Source organism: Bos indicus, chromosome 11, assembly GCF_029378745.1.
Source record: "Bos indicus isolate NIAB-ARS_2022 breed Sahiwal x Tharparkar chromosome 11, NIAB-ARS_B.indTharparkar_mat_pri_1.0, whole genome shotgun sequence".
NCBI lineage: Eukaryota > Metazoa > Chordata > Mammalia > Artiodactyla > Bovidae > Bos > Bos indicus.
The window spans coordinates 59,808,250-59,831,083 of record NC_091770.1 but is presented as its reverse complement, the minus strand read 5'-3'; the positions used below and the strand labels follow the sequence as shown (position 1 = coordinate 59,831,083).

The following is a 22,834-nucleotide window of genomic DNA, read 5'->3' as shown; positions in this document are numbered from 1 at the left end:
ATGGTTTTTAGACCTTTGTGGCCTAAAAAAGAAATGTCTCTTCTGCCCTTACGTTTATTGATAACTTTTGTTGGATACAGAATACTAGATAGAAAATTATTATCTCTCAGAATATTGAAAGTGTTATTCCATTGTATTTTATCTCCTAGTATTACTTTGAGGAAGTATGCACTGTTTTTATTCCTGAGCTTTTCCATGTCACTCTTTTCACTCTTCCTGCAAGCTTTTAGGATCTTTATCCCTCCTTGGCTTCAGAAATTTCATGATGATACGTGTTCTCGTGGGTTTTCAGTTCTGAATTTTATTTTTATTTCATAGTTTCCTTAGCTCTGTATTTTCTGCTGTCTTCTTGCAAATATCAGTCAGAAATTATACCTCCTTGATTGATAGTTTTCTTTTTCTCCCCATTATTTTTCTTTGCCTAGTCTACTTTCTGGGAGATTTCTTCAGTTTTACCTCTGGATCTACTATTGAATTTTACAAATTGATGTAATTTTAATTTTTTTTTTAAATTGTGAATGATATATAAGCAAAAGGTATATAATGCACATCTGTACACATTAAATGGCTCTGTTTTGTAACTGGAATGCATTTTTTAACAGTATTCTGTTGTTTTGGTAATCGAGTATCTTTCATTTCTCTGAGGATATAAATTAAAACCTTTTTTCTTGCTGTGTTTTATCTACTGCCTCTAAACTTCTTTTGTTTGCTTTCATCTGTTTTTAGTGACACAGTTTTTCCTGGAAAGTCTTAGTATCCTTGGCTATCTTTTCATGGTTAAGAAAGGGCCACTGAAAAATGGATTGCAAGTTCTGTGTGAATGGGGCATCTCAGATTTTGGCATGTACTGTATGATGTGGTAAAATGTTGAGCAGACTTTATTATAGGCGTTCTCTCTTGGTTGTTCACATTTTCTAATAGAAATGTGAACATTTCTGTTAGAATAGAAATAGAATCTTTCCCCTTGGAGATACATTAATCTGATGGTTGGGCAGAGAAGGATACTTGAGTGAGGTTCACCATTCAGTCATAATTTTACATAATTCTCACTTTCATTTTCTTATCTTTGCCTTCTTCAGTATCTTATGTTCCTGAGTTTATCTTGTTCATTTTATGTACAGTAAGAATTTCTTCTTTTCCTGGGTCAGGTAGGGGTAGTATTCTTGCTGTCTGGAATGGGAGCCTGCAGGTTTTAACAGTACCTTTCATTTAGTCCTATTTCCTTTATTTCTACCTTCTGAGGTGTCTGAACCTCTTCAGTCCTGAGCTTTTCCAGTGTTCTGTGGGGTGAATCTTTTTGCTGATAGTTTTCTCCTGTGGCCCCTTCTAAGTTTGTTTATTTGGAACACACTTGTTTTTCCTCCCTTTTCTAACATCCAGAATTTCTTGCTGTCATCTTTTCTTCCATTATCTCTTTAATGATTTTTTTCCTTATGTATATTTGTAGTGTGATTTACAACATAGAAGAAATAAGTTTATTTGTAAAATCAGATTGGGCTTAACTGAAAAGGTGATGTTTTTGTTTTCAAAAACTAAAATTTTTTCCCTCCTTGTGTTGTGGGTGTGGATACAGAGAGACATGCTGAATTGAGAATTCAGATACCTAGACTTCTCAAAATTGAGGAGGCAGTACAATGTATAATTTATATAGTATATAATTATTTTAAAGATATGTGTTTGTGTGTGTATATTATCTTAAATCCTCAACTCTCCTTGAATGTGTATATTTTACATCTGTAAGGACCTAGATCCAGTTTGTTACTTTGTTCATATATCAATTTAGTATTTTAAGATTAGTTTCCTAGTCAGTTATCAAACAATTTAATGCTCGTATCATGATAGTGTATTTTAATTTTATTATTTCTTAATTTTGTTTTATACTGGAGTATAGTTGATCTACAATTTTGTATTAGTTTTAGGTGTATAGCAAAGTGACTCAGTTACACATGTATCTATTCTTTTTCAGATTCTTTTCTTACATAGGTTATTACAGAATATTGAATAGAGTTCGCTGTGCTGAATAGTAGGTCTTTGTTGGTTATCTATTTTATATATAGTAGTATATATATATGTTAATACCAAGTTCCTAAATTATCCCTCCCCCCTACCTTTCCTCTTTGGCAACCATAAATTCGTTTTTGAAGTCTGAGTTTGTTTTGTAAATAAGTTCATTTGTATCTTTTTTTTTTTTTTAGGTTTCACATATAGGAGATTATCATATGATATTTGTCTTTCTCTGTCAGATTTACTTCACTTAGTATGATAATCTCTAGGTCCATCCCTGACAGTGAATTTTTAAAGTAAATTTGACTAACTCTTTGGCTTTACTGATCTGAACTCTGACCTTAAGTTTGTTTTTTTGAGGAGAAACTCAAGATGCCATTTTCACTAAAGATAGTCAAATGTATGGTTCTTCCCTTTGACCTTGGTCTTTCCTAAACCTAAAGAAAGAAGCTATTCATCAGAAAAATGTTGATTAATGTGTTTTTCTTCTTGTAGATATTGTAATATTATAGAACTTAAAGCTGGAGGAGGCCTTAGAGATAAAATTCCTTTCATTTTGCCATCTAGAAAATAGTCCTGGTATATCATTTGTGTATTTCTGTGTAACAAAGTACTCCTAAATTAGTGTTTTAAAAACAACAATAGGAAATTCTCTGGTGGTCCAGTGGCTAAGACTTTTGCTCCCAATGCAGGCGCCTGGGTTTGATCCCTGATCATGGAACTACATCCCCCATGCTGCAACTAAGTCCTGGCACTGCTGCTATGTCGCTTCAGTCGTGTCCGACTCTGTGTGAGCCCAGAGACGGCAGTCCACCAGGCTCCCCCGTCCCTGGGATTCTCCAGGCAAGAACACTGGAGTGGGTTGCCATTTCCTTCTCCAATGCATGAAAGTGAAAAGTGAAAGTGAAGTCACTCAGTCGTGTCCGACTCCTCGAGACCCCATGGACTGCAACCTACCAGGCTCCTCCGTCCATGGGATAGTCCTGGCACATCCAAATAAATAATTGAAAAAAAAACACACAAGCATTTCTTATCCTGATACATTTATTATCTCAATTATAAACATTTATCATCAATTACTGTATGAATAGGAGTTTGGAAGTGGTTTAGTTGGTTGGTTCCGGTTGTAGTCATGACCTTACATGAGACCGGAGGATCTATTTCCAAGTTGACTCCCTTTCATGGTTGGCAAATGGGTGGTTAGTGGAAGGCTAGTTTTTTCTCCTGTGGACCTTGCTTTGGCCTCCTTGAGTGTCTTACATGTTAGCTGGTTTCCTTCAGAGTGAGTGATCCAAAAGAGCAAGGCAGAAGCAAGGTCTTTTATGACCTAGTCTTAGATGTCACACATTGTCATTTCTGCCACATTCCGTTCATTGGTCATTAAGTCTGGTCCACATTCAAGAGGAGGAAAATTGGGCTTCCCTTTTTAAAGGGAAGAGTGTTAAAGAATTGTGGCCATATTTCAGATCTTCCACATCTAGAGAAAAAGAAATTATTCTTATATGGCCATACAGGAAGTTGGTGATCTTTTTGGTACAGTAAGAGTTTTGATTTGTTTTGATAAATAGATGCAAATTGTGATAGTCGCTTAACTGTCATTTGTCTTTGTATACATTATAACGTGGTACTTGTGTATCATTTACTTATTGACTCACCAGACCCCTTTGATTATCTGTAAAATGCTAGGCACTGTTCTAACTGAACATGTCTAAGAGAACTATAATTATGTGTAATAATTAGACTCTTATTATTTTTATTCTTGTTTTTTACTGGAACTGAAGTAAGTGTGTGTGTAAGTGTTATTCCTAAACACTTTTGATCTGCCAGATAGGGTAGGAACGTCCTTCTAAATAGCCTTCAGGTAAATTATTATTTTTGGCCACTGCACAGCTGGCATGTGGAATCTTCATTCCCTGACCAGAGTGGGAGCACAGAGTCTTAACCATTGGACTGCCAGGAAAATCCCAAGAAAATTATTTTTTTATTTTTATTTAGAAGTTTTTTTGGCTGTGCTGTGTCTTCATTGTGGTGCAGGGGCTTCTTGTGGCATGTGGGATCTTAGTTCCCCCACCAGGGATTGAACCTGCATCCTCCCTTTGGAAGGCAGATTCTTAACTACCGTACTACCAGTGTAGTCCGCTGCAAATTATTTTTAAATGTAACTTAAAAAAAGAAGCTTTTGTTGGGGTATCGCTGATTAACAAACAGTGTTGTGATAGTTGCAGGTGAACACCAGAGGGATTCAGCCATACATATACATTTATCCCTTCTGCCCCCCCAAAATGTAAACTTTTTTATTAGTTGACAGCAAAATCCCTTATGTAAGATAATGAGTCAAGTTTACTAACAAGGTATTTTATTATAGTCAGTTTCCTAATAACTTATTAAACATGCATTGAGTACTTAGTACTTAGAGAAGCAAAGATACAGCCGTAATTCTTGTTCTTAAGTAGTTCTTTGTCTAGAGGGATAAGTGTTAGTCGCTCAGTCGTGCCCAACTCTTTGCAGCCCCATGGACTGCAGCCCACCTGGCTCCTCTGTCCATGAGATTTTCCAGGCAAGGATACTGGAATGGGTTGTCATTTCCTTCTCCAGGGGATCTTCCCAACTCAGGGAATGAACCCGCGTCTCCTGCACTGCAGGCAGATTCTTACCAACTGAGCTACAACGGAAGGGAAGTCTAGAGGGATAGATAAAATATAAAACTGAAGATGATAGCTGTCAATCTAATCTAGTGACTTTTTACCAGTATCAGTTTTTGGTGTGATGCTATCTTTTAAAGTTTTTATAGTGCTACTCTATCAGAAGGGAGGAAATAATTACTTGAAAATAATATTTTAGTATTTACTTTTTTAATACTGTTTTTTAGAAGGATATAATTGTTGCCTCTTTAGGAAGCATTTATTAATTAAATTTTTTTTTTCTCTTGTAGGCAATGTCTGTGCTGCTTCAAAGAGTATAAGCATTTGGAGATTTTTAACCAAGTAGTGTGTGCACTTATTAACTTAGTGATTGCCCAAGTTCAAGTGCTCCGAGATCAGCTTTGTAAACATTGTACTACTATCAACATAGATTCCACATGGCAAGATGAGAGTAATCAAGCGGAAGAACCACAGAATATAGAAAGAGAATGTAATGAGGGAAGTACAGAAAGACAAAAATCAATAGAAAAAAAATCAAACTCTACAAGAATTTGTAATCTGACTGAGGAAGAATCTTCAAAGAACTCTGATCCTTTTAGTTTGTGGAGTACAGATGAGAAGGAAAAACTCTTACTGTGTGTGGCAAAAATTTTTCAGATTCAGTTTCCCTTATATACTGCTTACAAGCATAATACTCATCCTACTATAGAGGTATGTAAAAATAGGTATTGTGAATTTTAAGTAATACCAAGTCATGGTTATGTTGGTAATTTCTCACTTATGAATAAATATGAAGATAGTCATTATTGATGGAAAATTATAAAAATCACTATCGTTATAAAAATTATTTTGGATTTCTTCAGAGCATTTCTGTAGCGACTTGTGTTGAACATTTGCTCAGTGTAATTCTAATAAGGAAAGATTTATAAATTGAACTCATAAAAAGTAAACTATCAGTGATAGATATTTTGCTAATGTATATCTATGCTCTACTTACTGTGACTTTCAAAAACTAGTAATTGAGGAAAAAGGACATGGAATTTCATTCTTAGAAATGCAGGTTAACAGAATTTGGAATTCCTTTTATAAAGAAAAAATGCTTAACAAATTATCTGTAATTACTAGTTTTAAATAATAGTATTTTCTTTTGCATTCAAGATGCTTTACTTATTCCACTAGTGATTTTTTTTCTCTGCCTCCCTCCCTTCTTCCCTCCTCCACTAGTGATATTTATACAAGCCTTTCCGTCTTAGGTTTATTTAGATAATGGCATTTATTTCTCCATATAGTAAGAATTGAAACAGTTATGTGATAATGTATTATAATAATGGCTTAAAACAATAGTGATTATTTCTCATGATTCCATGGCTAGCCTGGTTATTTCCTTTGTTGGTTTTTGTATGGCCTCACTTAACGCAGTTGCCTTTATTTTGGGAGTTGAATGGGTTTGAGAGTCCCAAGATCGTCTCATTCACATGTCTGATCGTGCTGGCTGCTCCTGAGGGCTCCTTGGATTTTTCTATGCATGACCTCTCATTCTTTATTAGGGTAGCCTGACTTCCTTACACGACAGTCTTAGCATTGATCCAGGAAGGCAAAAGTGGAAGCTGTCAGTTCAATTCAGTCGCAGTCGTGTCCAACTCTTTGCGACCCCATAATCACAGCACATCAGGCCTCCCTGTCCATCATGAACTCCCGGAGTTCACTCAAACTCATGTCCATCGAGTCGGTGATGCCATCCAGCCATCTCATCCTCTGTCATCCTCTTCTTCTCCTGCCCCCAATCCCTCCCAGCATCAGGGTCTCTTCCAGTGAGTCAGCTCTTTGCATGAGGTGGCCGAGTCAACTCTTTGCATGAGGAGGCCAAAGTACTGGAGTTTCAGCTTTAGCATCAGTCCTTCCAAAGAAATCCCAGGGCTGATCTCCTTCAGAATGGACTGGTTGGATCTCCTTGCAGTCCAGGGGACTCTCAAGAGTCTTCTCCAACACCACAGTTCAAAAGCATCAATTCTTCGGCACTCAGCTTTCTTCACAGTCCAACTCTCACATCCATACATGACCACAGGAAACACCATAGCCTTGACTAGACGGACCTTTGTTGGCAAAGTAATCTCTCTGCTTTTGAATATGCTATCTAGGTTGGTCATAACTTTCCTTCCAAGGAGTAAATGTCTTTTAATTTTATGGCTGCAGTCACCATCTGCAGTGATTTGGATTCCCAAAAAATAAAGTCTACACTGTTGCTACTGTTTCTGCATCTATTTGCCATGAAGTGATAGGACCAGATGCCATGATTTTAGTTTTCTGAATGTTGAGCTTTAAGCCAGCTTTTTCACTCTCCTCTTTCACTTTCATCAAGAGGCTTTTCAGTTCCTCTTCACTTTCTGCCATATGGGTGGTATCATCTGCATATCTAAGGTTATTGATATTTCTTCTGGCAATCTTGATTCCAGCTTGTGTTTCTTCCAGCCCAGTGTTTCTCATGATGTACTCTACATAGAAGTTAAATAAGTAGGGTAACAATATACAGCCTTGACGGACTCCTTTTCCTATTTGGAACCAGTCTTGTTCCATGTCCAGTTCTAACTGTTGCTTCATGACATGCATATAGGTTTCTCAGGAGGCAGGTCAGGTGGTCTGGTATTCCAGTCTCTTTTAGAATTTTCCACAGTTTAGTATCATCCACACTTTGGCATAGTCAATAAAGCAGAAATAGATGTTTTTCTGGAACTCTCTTGCTTTTTCGATGATCCAGTGGATGTTGGCAGTTTGATCTCTGGTTCCTCTGAAGGTGAAATTCACAGTTCACGTATTGCTGAAGCCTGGCTTGGAGAATTTTGAGCATTTCTTTACTAGCGTGTGAGATGAGTGCATTGTGTGGTAGTTTGAGCATTCTTTGGCATTGCCTTTCTTTGGGATTGGAATGAAAACTGACCTTTTCCAGTCCTGGGGCTACTGCTGAGTTTTCCAAATTTGCTGGCATATTGAGTGCAGCACTTTCACAGCATCATCTTTCAGGATTTGAAATAGCTCAACTGGAATTCCATCACCTCCACTAGCTTTGTTCATAGTGATGCTTTCTAAGTAAGGCCCGCTTGACTTCACATTCCATGAAGTCTGGCTCTAGGTGAGTGATCACACCATCATGATTATCTGGGTCGTGAAGCTCTTTTTTGTACAGTTCTTCTGTGTATTCTTGCCACCTCTTCTTAATATCTTCTGCTTCTGTTAGGTCCATACCATTTCTGTCCTTTATTGAGCCCAACTTTGCATGAAATGTTCCTTTGGTATCTTGATTTTCTTGAAGAGATCTCTAGTCTTTCCCATTCTGTTGTTTTCCTCTATTTGTTTGCATTGATCACTGAGGAAGGCTTTCTTACCTCTCCTTGCTATTCTTTGGAACTCTGCATTCAGATGCTTATATCTTTCCTTTTCCTGTTTGTTTTTTGCTTCTCTTCTTTTCACAGCTATTTGTAAGACCTCATCAGACAGCCATTTTGCCTTTTTGCATTTCTTTTCCATGGGGATGGTCTTGATCCCTGTCTCCAGTACAATGTCACGAACCTCCGTCCATAGTTCATCAGGTACTCTGTCTATCAGATCTAGTCCCTTAAATCTATTTCTCACTTCAGTGTATAATCATAAGGGATTTGATTTACGTCATACCTGAATGGTCTCGTGGTTTTCCCTACTTCTTTAATTTCAGTCTGAATTTGGCAATAAGAAGTTCATGATCTGAGCCACAGTCAGCTCCTGGTCTTGTTTTAACTGACTGTATAGAGCTTCTCCATCTTTGGCTGTAATGAATATAATCAATCTGATTTCGGTGTTAACCATCTGGTGATGTCCATGTGTAGAGTCTTCTGTTGTGTTGTTGGAAGAGGGTGTTTGCTATGACCAGTGCATTTTCTTGGCAAAACTCTATTAGTCTTTGCCCTGCTTCATTCCGTATTGCAAGGCCAAATTTGCCTGTTACTCCAGGTGTTTTCTTGACTTCCTACTTTTGGATTCCAGTCCCCTAGAATGAAAAGGACATCTTTTTTGGGTGTTAGTTCTAAAAGGTCTTGTAGGTCTTCATAGAACCGTTCAACTTCAGCTTCTTCAGCATTACTGGTTGGGGTATAAACTTGGATTACAGTGATACTGAGTGGTTTGCCTTGGAAACGAACAGAGATCATTCTGTCGTTTTTGAGATTGCATCGAAGTACTGCATTTCGGACTCTCTTGTTGACCATGATGGCTACTCCATTTCTTCTGAGGGATTCCTGTCCGCAGTAGTAGATATAATGGTCTTTTGAGTTAAATTCACCCATTCCAGTCCGTTTTAGTTCGCTGATTCCTGGAATGTCGACGTTCACTCTTGCCATCTCCTGTTTGACCACTTCCAATTTGTCTTGATTCATGGACCTGACATTCCAACTTCCTATGCAATATTGCTCTTTACAACATCGAACCTTGCTTGTACCACCAGTCACATCCACAACTGGGTATTCTTTTTGCTTTGGCTCTATCCCTTCATTCTTTCTGGAGTTATTTCTCTACTGATCTCCAGTAGCATATTGGGCACCTACCGACCTGGGGAGTTTCTCTTTCAGTATCCTATCATTTTGCCTTTTCATACTGTTCATGGGGTTCTCAAGGCAAGAATACTGAAGTGGTTTGCTATTCCCTTCTCCAGTGGACCACATTCTTTCAGACCTTTCCACCGTGACCCTCCTGTCTTGGGTGGCCCCACACGGCATGGCTTAGTTTCATTGAGTTAGACAAGGCTGTGGTCCGTGTGATCAGATTGACTAGTTTTCTGTGAGTATGGTTTCAATGTGTCTGCCCTCTGATGCCCTCTTGCAACACCTACCGTCTTAACTTCGGTTTCTCTTACCTTGGACGTGGGGTATCTCTTCACGGCTGCTTCAGCAAAGCGTAGCCGCTGCTCCTTACCTTGGATAAGGGTAAAAGTCTTATAATAAAAGTCCAGTCTTGGAAATCACACAGTATCAACTTTGCCATATTCTGTTTGTTGAAACAGTTCACAAGGACAGCTGAGATCAAAGGGGTGTGATGTAGATTCTATATGTGGTTGGGAGGAGAGGTAAAGTTTCATTTTTAACTTTAAAGTACATTATGTTTTTCTATACATCCACGAATAGGTAGATTTGTGGGCATTAACAGATCTACCACATGCCTTTTTTTTTTTTTAAAGGCTGTTTTTTCCAGCTTATTTTTCTATAACCTCCATACTGACTTCTCTAAACGTCTTTCTTCATCTGGAAAAAAATTGTTCTTTACTGAAAATGTTTGCAACAGTGAATTGAGACTATTTAAAAATATAGTCCAGGAGGTGGGTATTTTCCCTATTAGAATTTTCCATAAAACTACTTCAAATCAGATTGTGCTTTGTCTTCTAGTATTCTTAATTATTGTTATCTTCCCATAAAGAAACCTTTTAATACATCTCCTATATGATATCAGATGTTTATTAATCATTCTAAAAAATGTCACCTTGGTCAACAAAAAGGGGATCAGTTCATGCAAAACTCCAAAATGTAGTCTTAAGAACACGACATGAGTCGTGTTTTTAATGCTTTACATTGATAATCGAAAGATGGTAAGAATCATTTGGTTCAGTTCACTTCAGTCGCTTAGTCGTGTCCGACTCTCTGCGATCCCATGAATCGCAGCACGCCAGGCCTCCCTGTCCATCACCAACTCCCGGAGTTCACTCAGACTCACGTCGATCGAGTCAGTGATGCCATCCAGCCATCTCATCCTCTTTTGTCCCCTTCTCCTCCTGCCCCCAATCCCTCCCAGCATCAGAGTCTTTTCCAGTGAGTCAGCTCTTCGCCTGAGGTGGCCAAAGTACTGGAGACTGAGCTTCAGCATCATTCCCTCCAAAGAAATCCCAGGGCTGATCTCCTTCAGAATGGACTGGTTGGATCTCCTTGCAGTCCAAGGGACTCTCAAGAGTCTTCTCCAACACCACAGACCAAAAGCATCAATTCTTCAGCACTCAGCCTTCTTCACAGTCCAACTCTCACATCCATACATGACCACAGGAAAAACCATAGCCTTGACTAGACGGACCTTTGTTGGCAAAGTAATGTCTCTGCTTTTGAATATGCTATCTAGGTTTGTCATAACTTTCCTTCCAAGGAGTAAGCGTCTTTTAATTTCATGGCTGCAGTCACCATCTGAAGTGATTTTGGAGCCCCCAAAAATAAAGTCTGACACTGTTTTCACTGTTTCCCCATCTATTTCCCATGAAATCATGGGACCGGATGCCATGATCTTCATTTTCTGAATGTTGAGCTTTAAGCCAACTTTTTCACTCTCCACTTTCATCAAGAGGCTTTTTAGTTCCTCTTCACTTTCTGCCATAAGGGTGGTGTCACCTGCATATCTGAGGTTATTGATATTTCTCCCGGCATCTTGATTCCAGCTTGTGCTTCTTCCAACCCAGTGTTTTTCATGATGTACTGTGCATATAAGTTAGATAAGCAGGGTAACATTATACCAGACCACCTGATCTGCCTTTTGAGAAATCTATATGCAGGTCAGGAAGCAACAGTGAGAACTGGACATGGAACAACAGACTGGTTCCAAATAGGAAAAGGAGTAAGTCAAGGCTGTATGTTGTCACCCTCCTTATTTAACTTCTATGCAGAGTACATCATGAGAAACGCTGGACTGGAAGAAGCACAAGCTGAAATCAGGATTGCTGGGAGAAATATCAATAACCTCAGATATGCAGGTGACAACACCCTTATGGCAGAAAGTGAAGAGGAACTCAAAAGCCTCTTGATGAAAGTGAAAGTGGAGAGTGAAAAAGTTGGCTTAAAGCTCAACATTCAGAAAACGAAGATCATGGGATCCGGTCCCATCATTTCATGGGAAATAGATGGGAAAACAGTGGAAACAGTGCCAAAGGGTGTTTGCTATGACAAGTGCGTTCTGTTGGCAAAACTCTGTTAGCCTTTGCCCTGCTTCATTCTGTACTCCCAAGGCCAGATTTGCCTATTACTCCAGGTGTTTCTTGACTTCCTACTTTTGTATACCAGTCCCCTATAATGAAAAGGACATGTTTTTTGGGTGTTAGTTCTAAATCGTCTTGTAGGTCCTCATAGAACTGTTCATGTTCTTCAGCGTTACTGGTTGGGGCATAGACTTGGATTACTGTGATGTTGAATGGTTTGCCTTGGAAATGAACAGAGATAATTCTGTCATTTTTGAGATTGTTCCAAATACTGCATTTCGGACTCTTTTGTTGACCATGGTGGCTACTCCATTTCTTCTAACAGATTCCTGCCCATGGTAGTAGATATAATGGTCATCTGAGTTAAATTCACCCATTCCATTCCATCTTAGTTCTATTTCTTCAGAGAAGAGTTAAAATATACTTTAGAATTGAATCATATTAACTTCAGTTGGAATACTACTGTTCATGAAGAGTAATAGTTGTAAAATATGAGGTTTTGTAAAATCGGTCTTTAAAAAATTGTGGTTTTAAAAGATGGTTATGTGATAGTGTGATGCAATTGCATTTACCTTTTTTTTTTCTTCTTCTTAATCAGGATATATCAACCCAAGAAAGCAACATTTTAGGGGCATTCTGTGATATGAATGTAAGTGCTTATCTTTTTTCATTTTTAGAGTTATGGAAATTTTATTATTTTGTTCATACAGTCTGAGTTTATGTCTGACCAGTATCTTTCCAGTACTGGTAATAAAATGAAAATAACCTCAGATAAGTTTTAAAATAATTTTCTTTTTTTCTTCAGGATGTAGAAGTACCATTGCATTTGCTTCGTTATGTATGTTTGTTTTGTGGGAAAAATGGCCTTTCTCTTATGAAGGACTGCTTTGAATATGGAACTCCTGAAACTTTACCATTTCTGATAGCACATGCATTTATTACAGTTGTGTCTAATGTAAGTATTGTTTGAAATTGATTATTGATTATTTTAATTGATTATTGATTATTGACTTTAATCTTGGGAATAAAGACTTATATTAATAACATGCATTTATATGTCCAGAAAAAGGTTATGAAGATTTGTTATGTTCAATAGTCTTTTTTTTTTCTGGATTATACTTTGAAAAAGTTGAGTATAGAAGTCTTTTTTTTTTTTTCAGTCTTCACTAAAGTAAAATTAAAATTTGTATCAATGGTTATGAGTCAGTGCTTTCACTGCGTGGCCTGGGTTCAATTCCTGGTCAAAGAAGTAAGATCTCACAAGCTGTGTGGCATCGCAAGAAAAAATTAATGAATTTAAGTAAAAAATGTAAATTTATCTACCTCTTTTATTTGAAACGTAAGATGGATTGCTTTACACAGTCTTATGCTGATTTTTAGCTTTCCTTGTCTGGAATTTTGTACTGGCAAATTTTTGACTTCTTAGGGTTTTTGGTTTCTTAAATAATGGTTAGCCTAGCCCAGGGCTTTATTATAGTGTGTCTGACTTCCCTCTGTATTACAGGTAAAAAGCTAACATTTCTTTTTGCCTTTGTAAAGAAGATAATTCTTTTGTATGTTAATGTCAGTTATGTGAAACACAGTATGTGCCGAAACACAGAAATATTTTTTATTGTCTCTATATTAAAATTTAACCTGAAATAACCTTTTATTTTGGTCATCATTTTAAAAAATCGTACAGGAAAACTTAAATCTAACTTTGCCAAAGCCAGAATTCTTGTGTTAACTGACTCACCGTAAATAATAACTACTGTGAAATATTTCAAGTGTGTATGTAAAATAAAAATACAAGGGGTAAAAAAGACCCAACAAAATAACTTTGTCTCATTGTTTCCAGTGTAGAAATACACTGGAAAGGACACTGCCTTTCTAAAGTGTTTTGAATACCTCCATTTCCATATTTGAACCATTTTTAGCCCCCAAATTCCCTGGTTCCTTGGATAGGTTGAAAATACTACCTGTAACGGCAATGTAGCTTTTGTAGGTTAGGAATATACACTTTGAATTCATAGTTGGCATTTGAATTAACAATTGTGTTTGAATTCTGAATCTGAGCTTCAATTTTTTAATTTGTAGAATGGGAATGATAAGTATGGTGATCTGCCTTTAAAGATGGTGATGAGGTTTTAAGATAGATTTTAAATTCTTATTAATAGTACTTGATAAATAGTAAATACTTAGTTACTGATAGCTGTTATTTATTGTAGCTGTTATTAACACTTAATTCTGTTAATCTGATTGACTTTGTTTGAAAGGAAGTTCTATTCATTTTGGTTTCCTTTGGTAGAAAAAGGAAAAAATAAAATTTTGAGTGAATCCTGTGTTGACATTTTAATTTTAAGCTGTAATAAATTTAGACAAAGTATTTGATTGAGTTTGAAATCGAAAATTCACAAAATAATTTATCAACAGTTTTCCTTAGGAATATTACCTGAATTAAATTTATTTCTTGAATTAATTTTACTAATGCTTGGTTAAAGTCTATTATGGAAGCCTCATTAAAGACTAATTTATTACTCTCTCTCGAAAAGGAGTCCTTTACTAGAGAAAAAGTTTGAATTCAGTTTCAGTTTTCTGTTCCCAGCCTTTTTGTGACTGCTAACTGTGGACTGTTGTCAGTTTGCATAACGTTATTTTATAGCTCAACTGAGACCAATAAACCAAAGTTAAAATTAGTCATACTGTTTTAATTAATAATGTAATTATTTGGATACTAAATTGATGTGTTTTTTTCCTGAGAGTATAACATAATGTACTTTCCAACCAAATATTTTATAACTTGAATGGGTAACTATCATTTGGCACCGTTCGTCATAAAAAAATATTTTTTGATTTTGCCCTTTTCATTCTGTTTTTCTAAATACAGTTAATACTTTGGTGCAATTAGGAGCTTAAATTGCCGGGGGTTTTTGGTAATTATGTTTTCTGCAGACCCTGTAGTTAATTTTTTTCAGAGTTTGGACATTTAAAGTAGTACGAGTTTTAGCATGATTTCTGACCTTTCTTGGGGTTTTGACCACTCTGAAGTTTATATGAAAGCACTTAGTGATCTGTTTAAGCACTTGAAATAGACATCCCTTTTTAGGCCTTTAAATTTCAGAATTTTCTTGTCACATACAAATTGACTTAGAGCAGAGTAGTTTTCCATTAGTGGAGCATTGTAAATTATAAATCCTGGTGGTTTCTTTAAGTCTCATTTATTTATTTATTTTTGGCTGCACTAACAGGAAAGAAGAAGAACCTATATTATATGATTAATAGTGTATGGAATTTGATTTTTATAATGTTTTCCATTATAATAGTATAAAGAATGTAGATTTTACAGAGGAATAATTCTGGGCTTGAATTGTAGTTCTGTTGTACTATCTTTTTGGTATTGTTTGCTTAATATTATTTAATACTTTTTATTTATTTTAAAATTTTATTTACTTTTTATTTTTTTGGCTGTGTTGCGTCTTTGTAGCTTTTCTTTAGCATTTCTTTAGATGTGGCGAGTGGACGCTACTCTTTAGTTGCAGTTCCCATGCTTCTCATTGCAGTGGTTTCTCTTGGCACACAGGCTCAGTTGCTCCACAGCATGTGGGATTTTCCTGCACCCAGGATTGAACCTGTGTCTCATGCATTGGCAGGCAGATTCTTTACCACGGAGCCACAAGGGAAGCCCACTTTTTATCTAATTTTGATTACATTATAAACTTCACTTTTTCCATCTATCAGAATGAGAATATTAAGGGATCAACAAATGGTAGCTCTTTCTGTTAAAAATTTCTTTCCAGTGTTGACATTTTCCCTTGTCATTTTTATTTACACTTTTATTCATTGAGGTCTTTATCTGCAAATAAAAGGTATCACTGTACCTATTTTCATTTTCACCATCTCTAATGTATCTTGTATATAATTGAATGTGTTAACCTTTTAAAAAAATTTGAAATACACATTCAAACAGAAGAGTGCACAGAATAACGTTTATGATTTATCAAAGTGAATACCCCTTCTAATCACTACCCTTCTAACCACTACTATGCCAAGAGACAAAACAGTTAACTCCCCAGAAGCCTCCTTTATGATTCCTCTAAGTCACTTTCCCATCTCTTTGCCCTTAAAGGTAAATACAATTCATATTTTTATTTCTTGCTTTTCTTTATTGTTTTATTACTTAAGCTTATAGCCTGAAATACTATACTTTAGTTTTGTCCCTTGTTAACCATGTATGGTTAACCATGATTGCCGGGAGAAATACCAGTAACCTCAGAGACACAGATGACACCACCCTTATGGCAGAAAGTGAAGAAGAACTAAAGAGCCTGTTGAGGAAAGTGAAAGAGGAGAGTGAAAAAGTTGACTTAAAACTCAGCACTCAAAAAACTAAGATCATGGTATCTGGTCCTATCACTTCATGGCAAATAGATGGGGAAATAATGGAAACAGTGACAGACTTTATATTTTTGGGCTCCAAAATCACTGCAGATGGTGACTGCAGCCATAAAATTAAAAGATGCTTGCTTCTTGGAAGAAAAGCTATGACCAACCTAGATAGCATATTAAAAAGCAGAGACATTACTTTGCTGACAAAAGTTCGACTAGTCAAGGCTTTGGTTTTTCCAGGAGTCATGTATGGATGACTTGTAGTCATGGAAGGGCTTCCCTTGTGGCTCAGCTGGTAAAGAATTCTCCTGCAATGCGGGAGAGCTGGGTTCGATCCCTGGGTTGGGATGATCCCCTGGAGAAGGGAAAGGCTACTCACTCCAGGATTCTGGCCTGGAGAATTCCATGGACTTTATTGTCTGTGGGGTTGCAAAGAGTTGGACATGACTGAGGGACTTTCACTGCACTTCACTTTATGTATGGATGAGAGAGTTGGACTATAAAAAAAGCTGAGCGCCAAAGAATTGATGCTTTTGAACTGTGGTGTTGGAGAAGACTCTTGAGTGTCTCTTGGACTGCAAGGAAATCAGACCAGTCAATCCTAAAGGAAATCAGTACTGAATATTCATTGGAAGGACCGATGCTGAAGCTGAAACTCCAATACTTTGGCCAGCTGATATGAAGAACTGACTCATTTGAAACGACCCTGGTGCTGGGAAAAATTGTAGGCAGAGGATGAGATGATTGGATGGCATCACCAACTCGATGGACATGACTTTGATCAAGCTCTGGGAGTCGGTGATGGACAGGGAAGCCTGACGTGCTGTAGTCCATGGGGTCACAAAGAGTTGGACGTAACTGAGTGGCTGAACTGAACCGAACCATGTATGTGAAATTACACATAATGCATCTTTCATGTATTGCTGCTGCTGCTGCTAAGTCATTTCAGTCGTGTCTGACTCTGTGCGACCCCATGGACAGCAGCCCGCCAGGCTCCTCCGTCCCTGGGATTCTCCAGGCAAGAACCCAGACTGGAGTGGGTTGCCATTTCCTTCTCCATGAAAGTGAAAAGTGAAAGTGAAGTCGTTCAGTTGTGTCTGACTCTTAGTGACCCCATGGACTATAGCATGTATGGCTAGTTTAATTTAAAATTGAGATTGCGTGTAGCTGAAGTAGCTCAATTTCATTGTTGTATAATACTCCTTTAAAATACACTTCCATTGGTCTGTTTTACTGGTGTTGAATATTTAGATTATTAAGAGTTATGTGGTGTCAGCAACCTCTTACGTGTCTTTTGGTGCATATGTGCATGTGTTTTATTTTGATATATATCTAGTAGTAGAATTTGTTGATGACAAGTTATGCATAAAATCACTCTTACACATTAATGTTAAGGTTTCTGTAAGTAATTGTATTAGTTTATACTCCTGCCAGGAATGAGGTTTCCCATTGCTCCGTATCCAAGCAAACATCAAGTGTTCTTACTCCTGATGGATGAGTAGTGGTATCTCATTATGGTCTCCTTTTGTATTTTTAAATGACTAAAGAAATTGAACACAATTTCATGGGCTATTAGCCATTTGAATATTTTTTGAGAAGTGTCAGTTCAGGTTTATTAAATTCATTAAAAAAATCAAATTGTTTGCCCTTTCCTTACTGATATATGGAGATTCCTTATATGTTTTTTATACAAGTCTTTTGCCTGACATCCATGGATTACTAATACCTTCTTCAACTCTGGTTTTGCTTTCCATTCTCTTGTATCTTTTAAAGATGATTATTTTTAATATAACTGGCTCAGTGGTAAAGAGTTCATCTGTAATGCAGGAGACGTAGTAGTAGTAGTGGATTTGATCCCTAGGCTGAGAAGACCTCCCAGAGAACGAAATGGCAACCCGCCATTCCATTCCCGTATTCTTGCCTGAAAAATCCCACGGACAGGAGCCTGGGGGGCTACAGTCCATGGGGTCGCAAAGAGTCAGATACAGCTTAGCAACTAAAACAACAAATAGTTGATTGACAATATTATGTTAGTTTTGGGTATACAGCTTCATTTTCACTATAGGTTAGTACAAGATCCCGAACATAGTCCCATGTACTATACAGTAAATCCTTGTTGTTTGTTTTTTAAAATTTTTGTTTATTGATATTTTTGGCTGTGCTGGGTCTTCATTGTTGCATGCAGCTTTCTGCAGTTGCAGTGAGTTGGGGCTGGCTTCTCACTGTGATGTGTTCTCTTGTTCTGATACACAGACTCTAGGGTGAGTGGGCTGCAGTGGAACATGGGCTCAGTAGTTGTGACACAAGGGCTTGCTTAGTTGCTCTCCAGCATGTGGGATCTTCCTAGACCAGAGATCTAACCCATGTCTTCTGCATTGGCAGGCACATTCTTTACCACTGAGCCACCAGGGAAGCCCTTATTGTTTGTAAGCCCTTATTTATATCTAAGGCGTGGTATGTATTTATTAATCTCATTATTGTAGTTCAGTTGTTCAGTTGTGTCTGACTCTTTGTGACCCCATGGACAGCAGCACACCAGCCTTCCCTGTCCTTCACTGTGTCCCAGAGTTTGCTCAAATTCATGTCCATTCTTTGGTGCTCAGACTTTCTTATGGTCCAGCTCTCACATCTGTACATGACTGCTGGAAAAACCATAGCTTTGACTATGCAAACTTTTGTCAGCAAAGTGATATCTTTGCTTTGTAATACACTGTCTAGGTTTGTGATAGCTTTCCTTCCAAGGAGGAAGCATCTTTTAATTTCATGGCTGCAGTCATAGTCTGCAGTGATTTGGAGCCCCCCAAAATAAGTCTGTCATTGGTTTCAGTTTCCCTTTTTATTTGCATTTAGTGATGGGACCAGATGCCATGATCTTAGTTTTTTTAAATGTTGAGTTTTAAGCCAGCTTTTTCACTCTCCTCTCTCACCTTGATCAAGCGGCTCTTTAGTTCCTCCTCACAGTCTGCCATTAGGGTGGTATCATCTGCATATCTGAGGATGTTGGTACTTCTTCTGGCAATCTTGATTCCAGCTTGTGATTCATCCAGTCCGGCATTTTGCATGATGTATTCTGCATAGAAGTTGCATAAATAGACAATATATAGCCTTTCTGTACTCCTTAACTTTCAACCAGTCATTTGTTCCATGTAAGAGTCTATTGTTTCTTGACCCACATACAGATTTCTTAGGAAACAGATAATGTTGTCTGATATTCCTGTCTCTTAAAGAACTTTCCACAGTTTGTTGTGATCCACATAGTCAGAGGCTTTCATGTAGTCAATGAAGCTGAAGTAGATGTTAATCTCATACTCCCAATTTATCCCTCCCTCTCACCTTTCCCTTTGGTAACCATAGGTGTTCTGTTTTGTACAGAAGTTGATTTATATTATTTTTTTGGATTCCGTGTATGAGTGATATCATATAGAATTTGTCTTTCTCTGCCTGACTTTCTTCACTATGTATGATAATGTCTGGGTCCATTCCCATGTTGCTGCAAATTGCAAGTTGTTTTTTTTTAATGGTTTAGTAATATTCTATCACACACACACACACACACACACACACACACACACACACACACACACACACCCCCCCCCCCCCCCCCCCAGTTAATGGATTATAGTCTGTGGCAAAGGGGCTTGTGTAAATCAATGAAGTTATGAGCCACACTGTGTAGGGCTACCCAAGATGGACGGATCATAGTGAAGAGTTCCAAGAAAATGTGGTCCATTGGAGGAGGAAATGGGAATCCACTCCAGTATTCTTGCCTGGAGAACCTCATGAACAGTATGAAGAGGCAAAAAGATATGACACCGGAAGCTGGGCCCCCTAGGTTAGAATGTCCAGTATGCTCCTGGGGAAGAGCGAAGGACAATTAACTAAGAGCTCAGAAGGAATGAAGGGGTTAGGTCAAAGCAGAAATGATGCTCAGTTGTGGATACAGCTGGTGGTAAAAGTAAAGTCTGATGCCATAAAGAAGTGTATTGCTTAGGAACCTGGAATGTTAGGTCCATGAATTAAGGTAAACTGGATGTGGTCAAGGAGGAATTGGCAAGATCGAACATTGACATCTTAGGAATTAGTGAACTGAAATGGATGGGAATGGTCAAATTTATTCAAATGACCATTATATCTACTGCTATAGGTAAGAATCTATTGAAAGAAATGGAATAACCCTCATAGTCAATAAGAGTCCAAAATGCAGTACTTGGTTGCAGTCTCAAAAATGACAAAATGGTCTCAATTTGTTTCAAAGGCAAACCATTCAACATCACAGGAATCCAAGTCTGTGCCACAGCTACTGATGCTGAAGAAATTGAAGTTGACTGGTTCTGTGAAGACCTACAAGACCTTTTGGTACACACACCAAAAAAAGGTGTCCTTTTTATCATAGGGATTAGGAAGTAGGATTAGAAGTAGAAAGTCAGGAGTTTAACAGGCAAGTTTGGCCTTGGAATACAAAATGAACAGGGCAGAGGCTGAGTTTTTGTCAAGAGAACATGCTGGTCATAGCAAAAACCCTTTTCCAACAACTCTTGCAACAGTCTCTTCAGACTCTACACGTGGACATCACCAGATGGTCAGTACTGAAATTAGATTGACTGTGTTATTTGCAGCCAAAGGTAGAGAAGCTCAGTACAGTCAGCAAACACAAGACCTGGAGCTGACTGTGGCTCAGATCATGGATTCCTTATAAAATTCAGGCTTAAATTGAAGAGAGTAGGGGAAATCCCTAGATTGTTGAGGTATGACCTAAATCAAATTCTTTATGATTATACAGTTGAAGTGACAAATAGATTCAAGGGAGTAGATGTGATATAGTGCCTGAAGAACTATGGACGGAGATTTGTCACATTGTACAGCAGGCAGCAACCAAAACCATCCCAAAGAAAAAGAAATGCAGGAAGGCTGTTTGTCTTTTTGAGGAGGGTTTACAAATAGCTTAGGAAAGAGAAGCCAAAAGCAAGGGAGAAAGGGAAAGATACACCCAACTGAATGCAGGGTTCCAGAGAATGGCAAGAAGAGATGAGAAGGCCTTCTTAAATGAACAATGCAGGGAAAGAGAGGAAAACAATTTAGATGGGAAAAACTAGAGATCACTTCAAGAAAATTGGAGATACCAGGGGTACATTTCATGCGAGGATGGGCCTGATAAAGGACAGAAATGGTAAAGATCTATCAGAAGCAGAAGAGATAAAGAAGAGGAGGGAAGAATACACAGAACTATGCAAGAAGTCTTAATCACCTGATAATGAACATGGTTTGGCCACTCACTTAGAGCCAGACATCCTGGAGAGTGAAATCAAGTGGGCCTGAGGAAGCATTACTATGAACAAAGTTAGTGGGGGTGATAGATTCCAGCTGAGCTGTTTCAAATCCTAAATGATTCTGTTAAAGTGCTGTGATTAAGAATTCCAGAAAAATACCTACTTTTGCTTCATTGATTACGCTAAAGCCTTTGACTTGTGGATCACAACAAACCGTGGAAAAGTCTTAGAGATGGGAATAACAGACCACATTACCTGTCTCCTGAGAAACCTGTATGAGGGTCAAGAAGCAACAGAACCAGACATGGAACAAAGGACTGGTTCAGAATTGGGAAAGGAATATGAAAAGGCTGTATATTGTCACTGTGCTCATTTAATTTCTGTGCAGAGTACATTATGCAAAATGCTGGGCTGGATGAATGACAAGCTCAAATCAACATTGCCAGGAGAAATGTCAACAATCTCAATATGCAGATATCATTCTAATGTCAGAAAGTGAAGAGTAACTGAAGAGCCTCTTGATGAAGGTGCAAGAGAAGAATGAAAAAGTTAGCTTGAAATTTGATTGTAAAAAATCTAAGATCATGGTACCTGGTCCCTTCACTTCATGGCAAATTGAAGGGGAAAAAGTGGAAGTGGAAACCAATTTTATCTTCTTGGGCTCCAGAATCACTGGCTGGTGACTAGTCCCATGAAATTGAAAGATGCTTGCTCCTTGGAAGGAAACCTATGACAAACAGAGAGAGTGTATTAAAGAGCACATGTATCACTTTGCCGACAAAGGTTTGCATAGTCAAAGATACGGTTTTTCCAGTAGTCTCCAGGTGTGACAGTTGGACAGGAAAGAAGGCTGAGCGCTGAAGAATTGATGCTTTCAAATTGTGGTGATGGAGAAGACCTTGGACAGCAAGGAGATCAAACCAGTCAATCCTAAAGGAGATCAACTCTGAATTTTCATTGGAAGGACTGATGCTGAAGCTGAAGCTCCAGTACTTTGGCCACCTGATGCAAAGAGCCAACTCATTGGAAAAGTCCCTGACAGATTTAAGGCAAAATGAGAAGGGCACGGCAAAGGATGAGATGGTTAGATAGCCTCATCAACTCAGTGGACATGAATTTGAGCAAACTGGGAGATAGTGGAGGATAGGGGAGCCTGGCGTGCTGCAGTTCATGAGGTCACAAAGAGTTGTACTTAGCAACTGAACAGCAGGAACAGATATGTATACCCCATTTTGTTTATTCATTCATCTGTCGGTGGACATTTAGATTACTTCTGTGTCTTCACTATTGTGAATAGTGTTCTGTGGACATTGGGGATGGATGTATCTTTTTGAATTAGAGTTTTTTTTTCCCTTTCTTTTTAGAATATATGCTTAGAAGTGGGATTGTTGGATCATGTGGTAACTCTATTTTTAGTTTTTATCAGAATCTCTGGACTTTTTCATTGTGGCTTCACCAATTTACGTTGCCACCTATGCTGCAGAAAGGTTCCCTTTTCTTTCTACCCTCTCCAGCATTTGTTATCTGTAATCTTTTTGATGATGGCCATTCTGAATTATGTGAGATGACAGCTCATTGTAATTTGC

The 22,834-nt window shown here is 37.9% G+C and overlaps 1 protein-coding gene across 7 annotated transcripts in view; it reads left to right on the top strand.

The window, feature by feature from the left end:
- USP34 (ubiquitin specific peptidase 34) overlaps positions 1 to 22,834 on the top strand; it is a 240,420-nt gene that overhangs the window by 49,846 nt on the left and 167,740 nt on the right. For all 7 annotated transcript variants that reach the window (XR_011569295.1, XM_070798851.1, XM_019970352.2 and 4 more), the window contains exons 3-5: positions 4,937 to 5,357; positions 12,215 to 12,265; positions 12,422 to 12,571. Coding sequence is in view for 6 of the 7 variants with exons in the window: in XM_070798851.1 (XP_070654952.1) it covers positions 4,937 to 5,357; positions 12,215 to 12,265; positions 12,422 to 12,571 (622 nt within the window). In the remaining variant the exon portion in view is untranslated. The remainder of the gene's footprint in view (positions 1 to 4,936; positions 5,358 to 12,214; positions 12,266 to 12,421; positions 12,572 to 22,834) is intronic.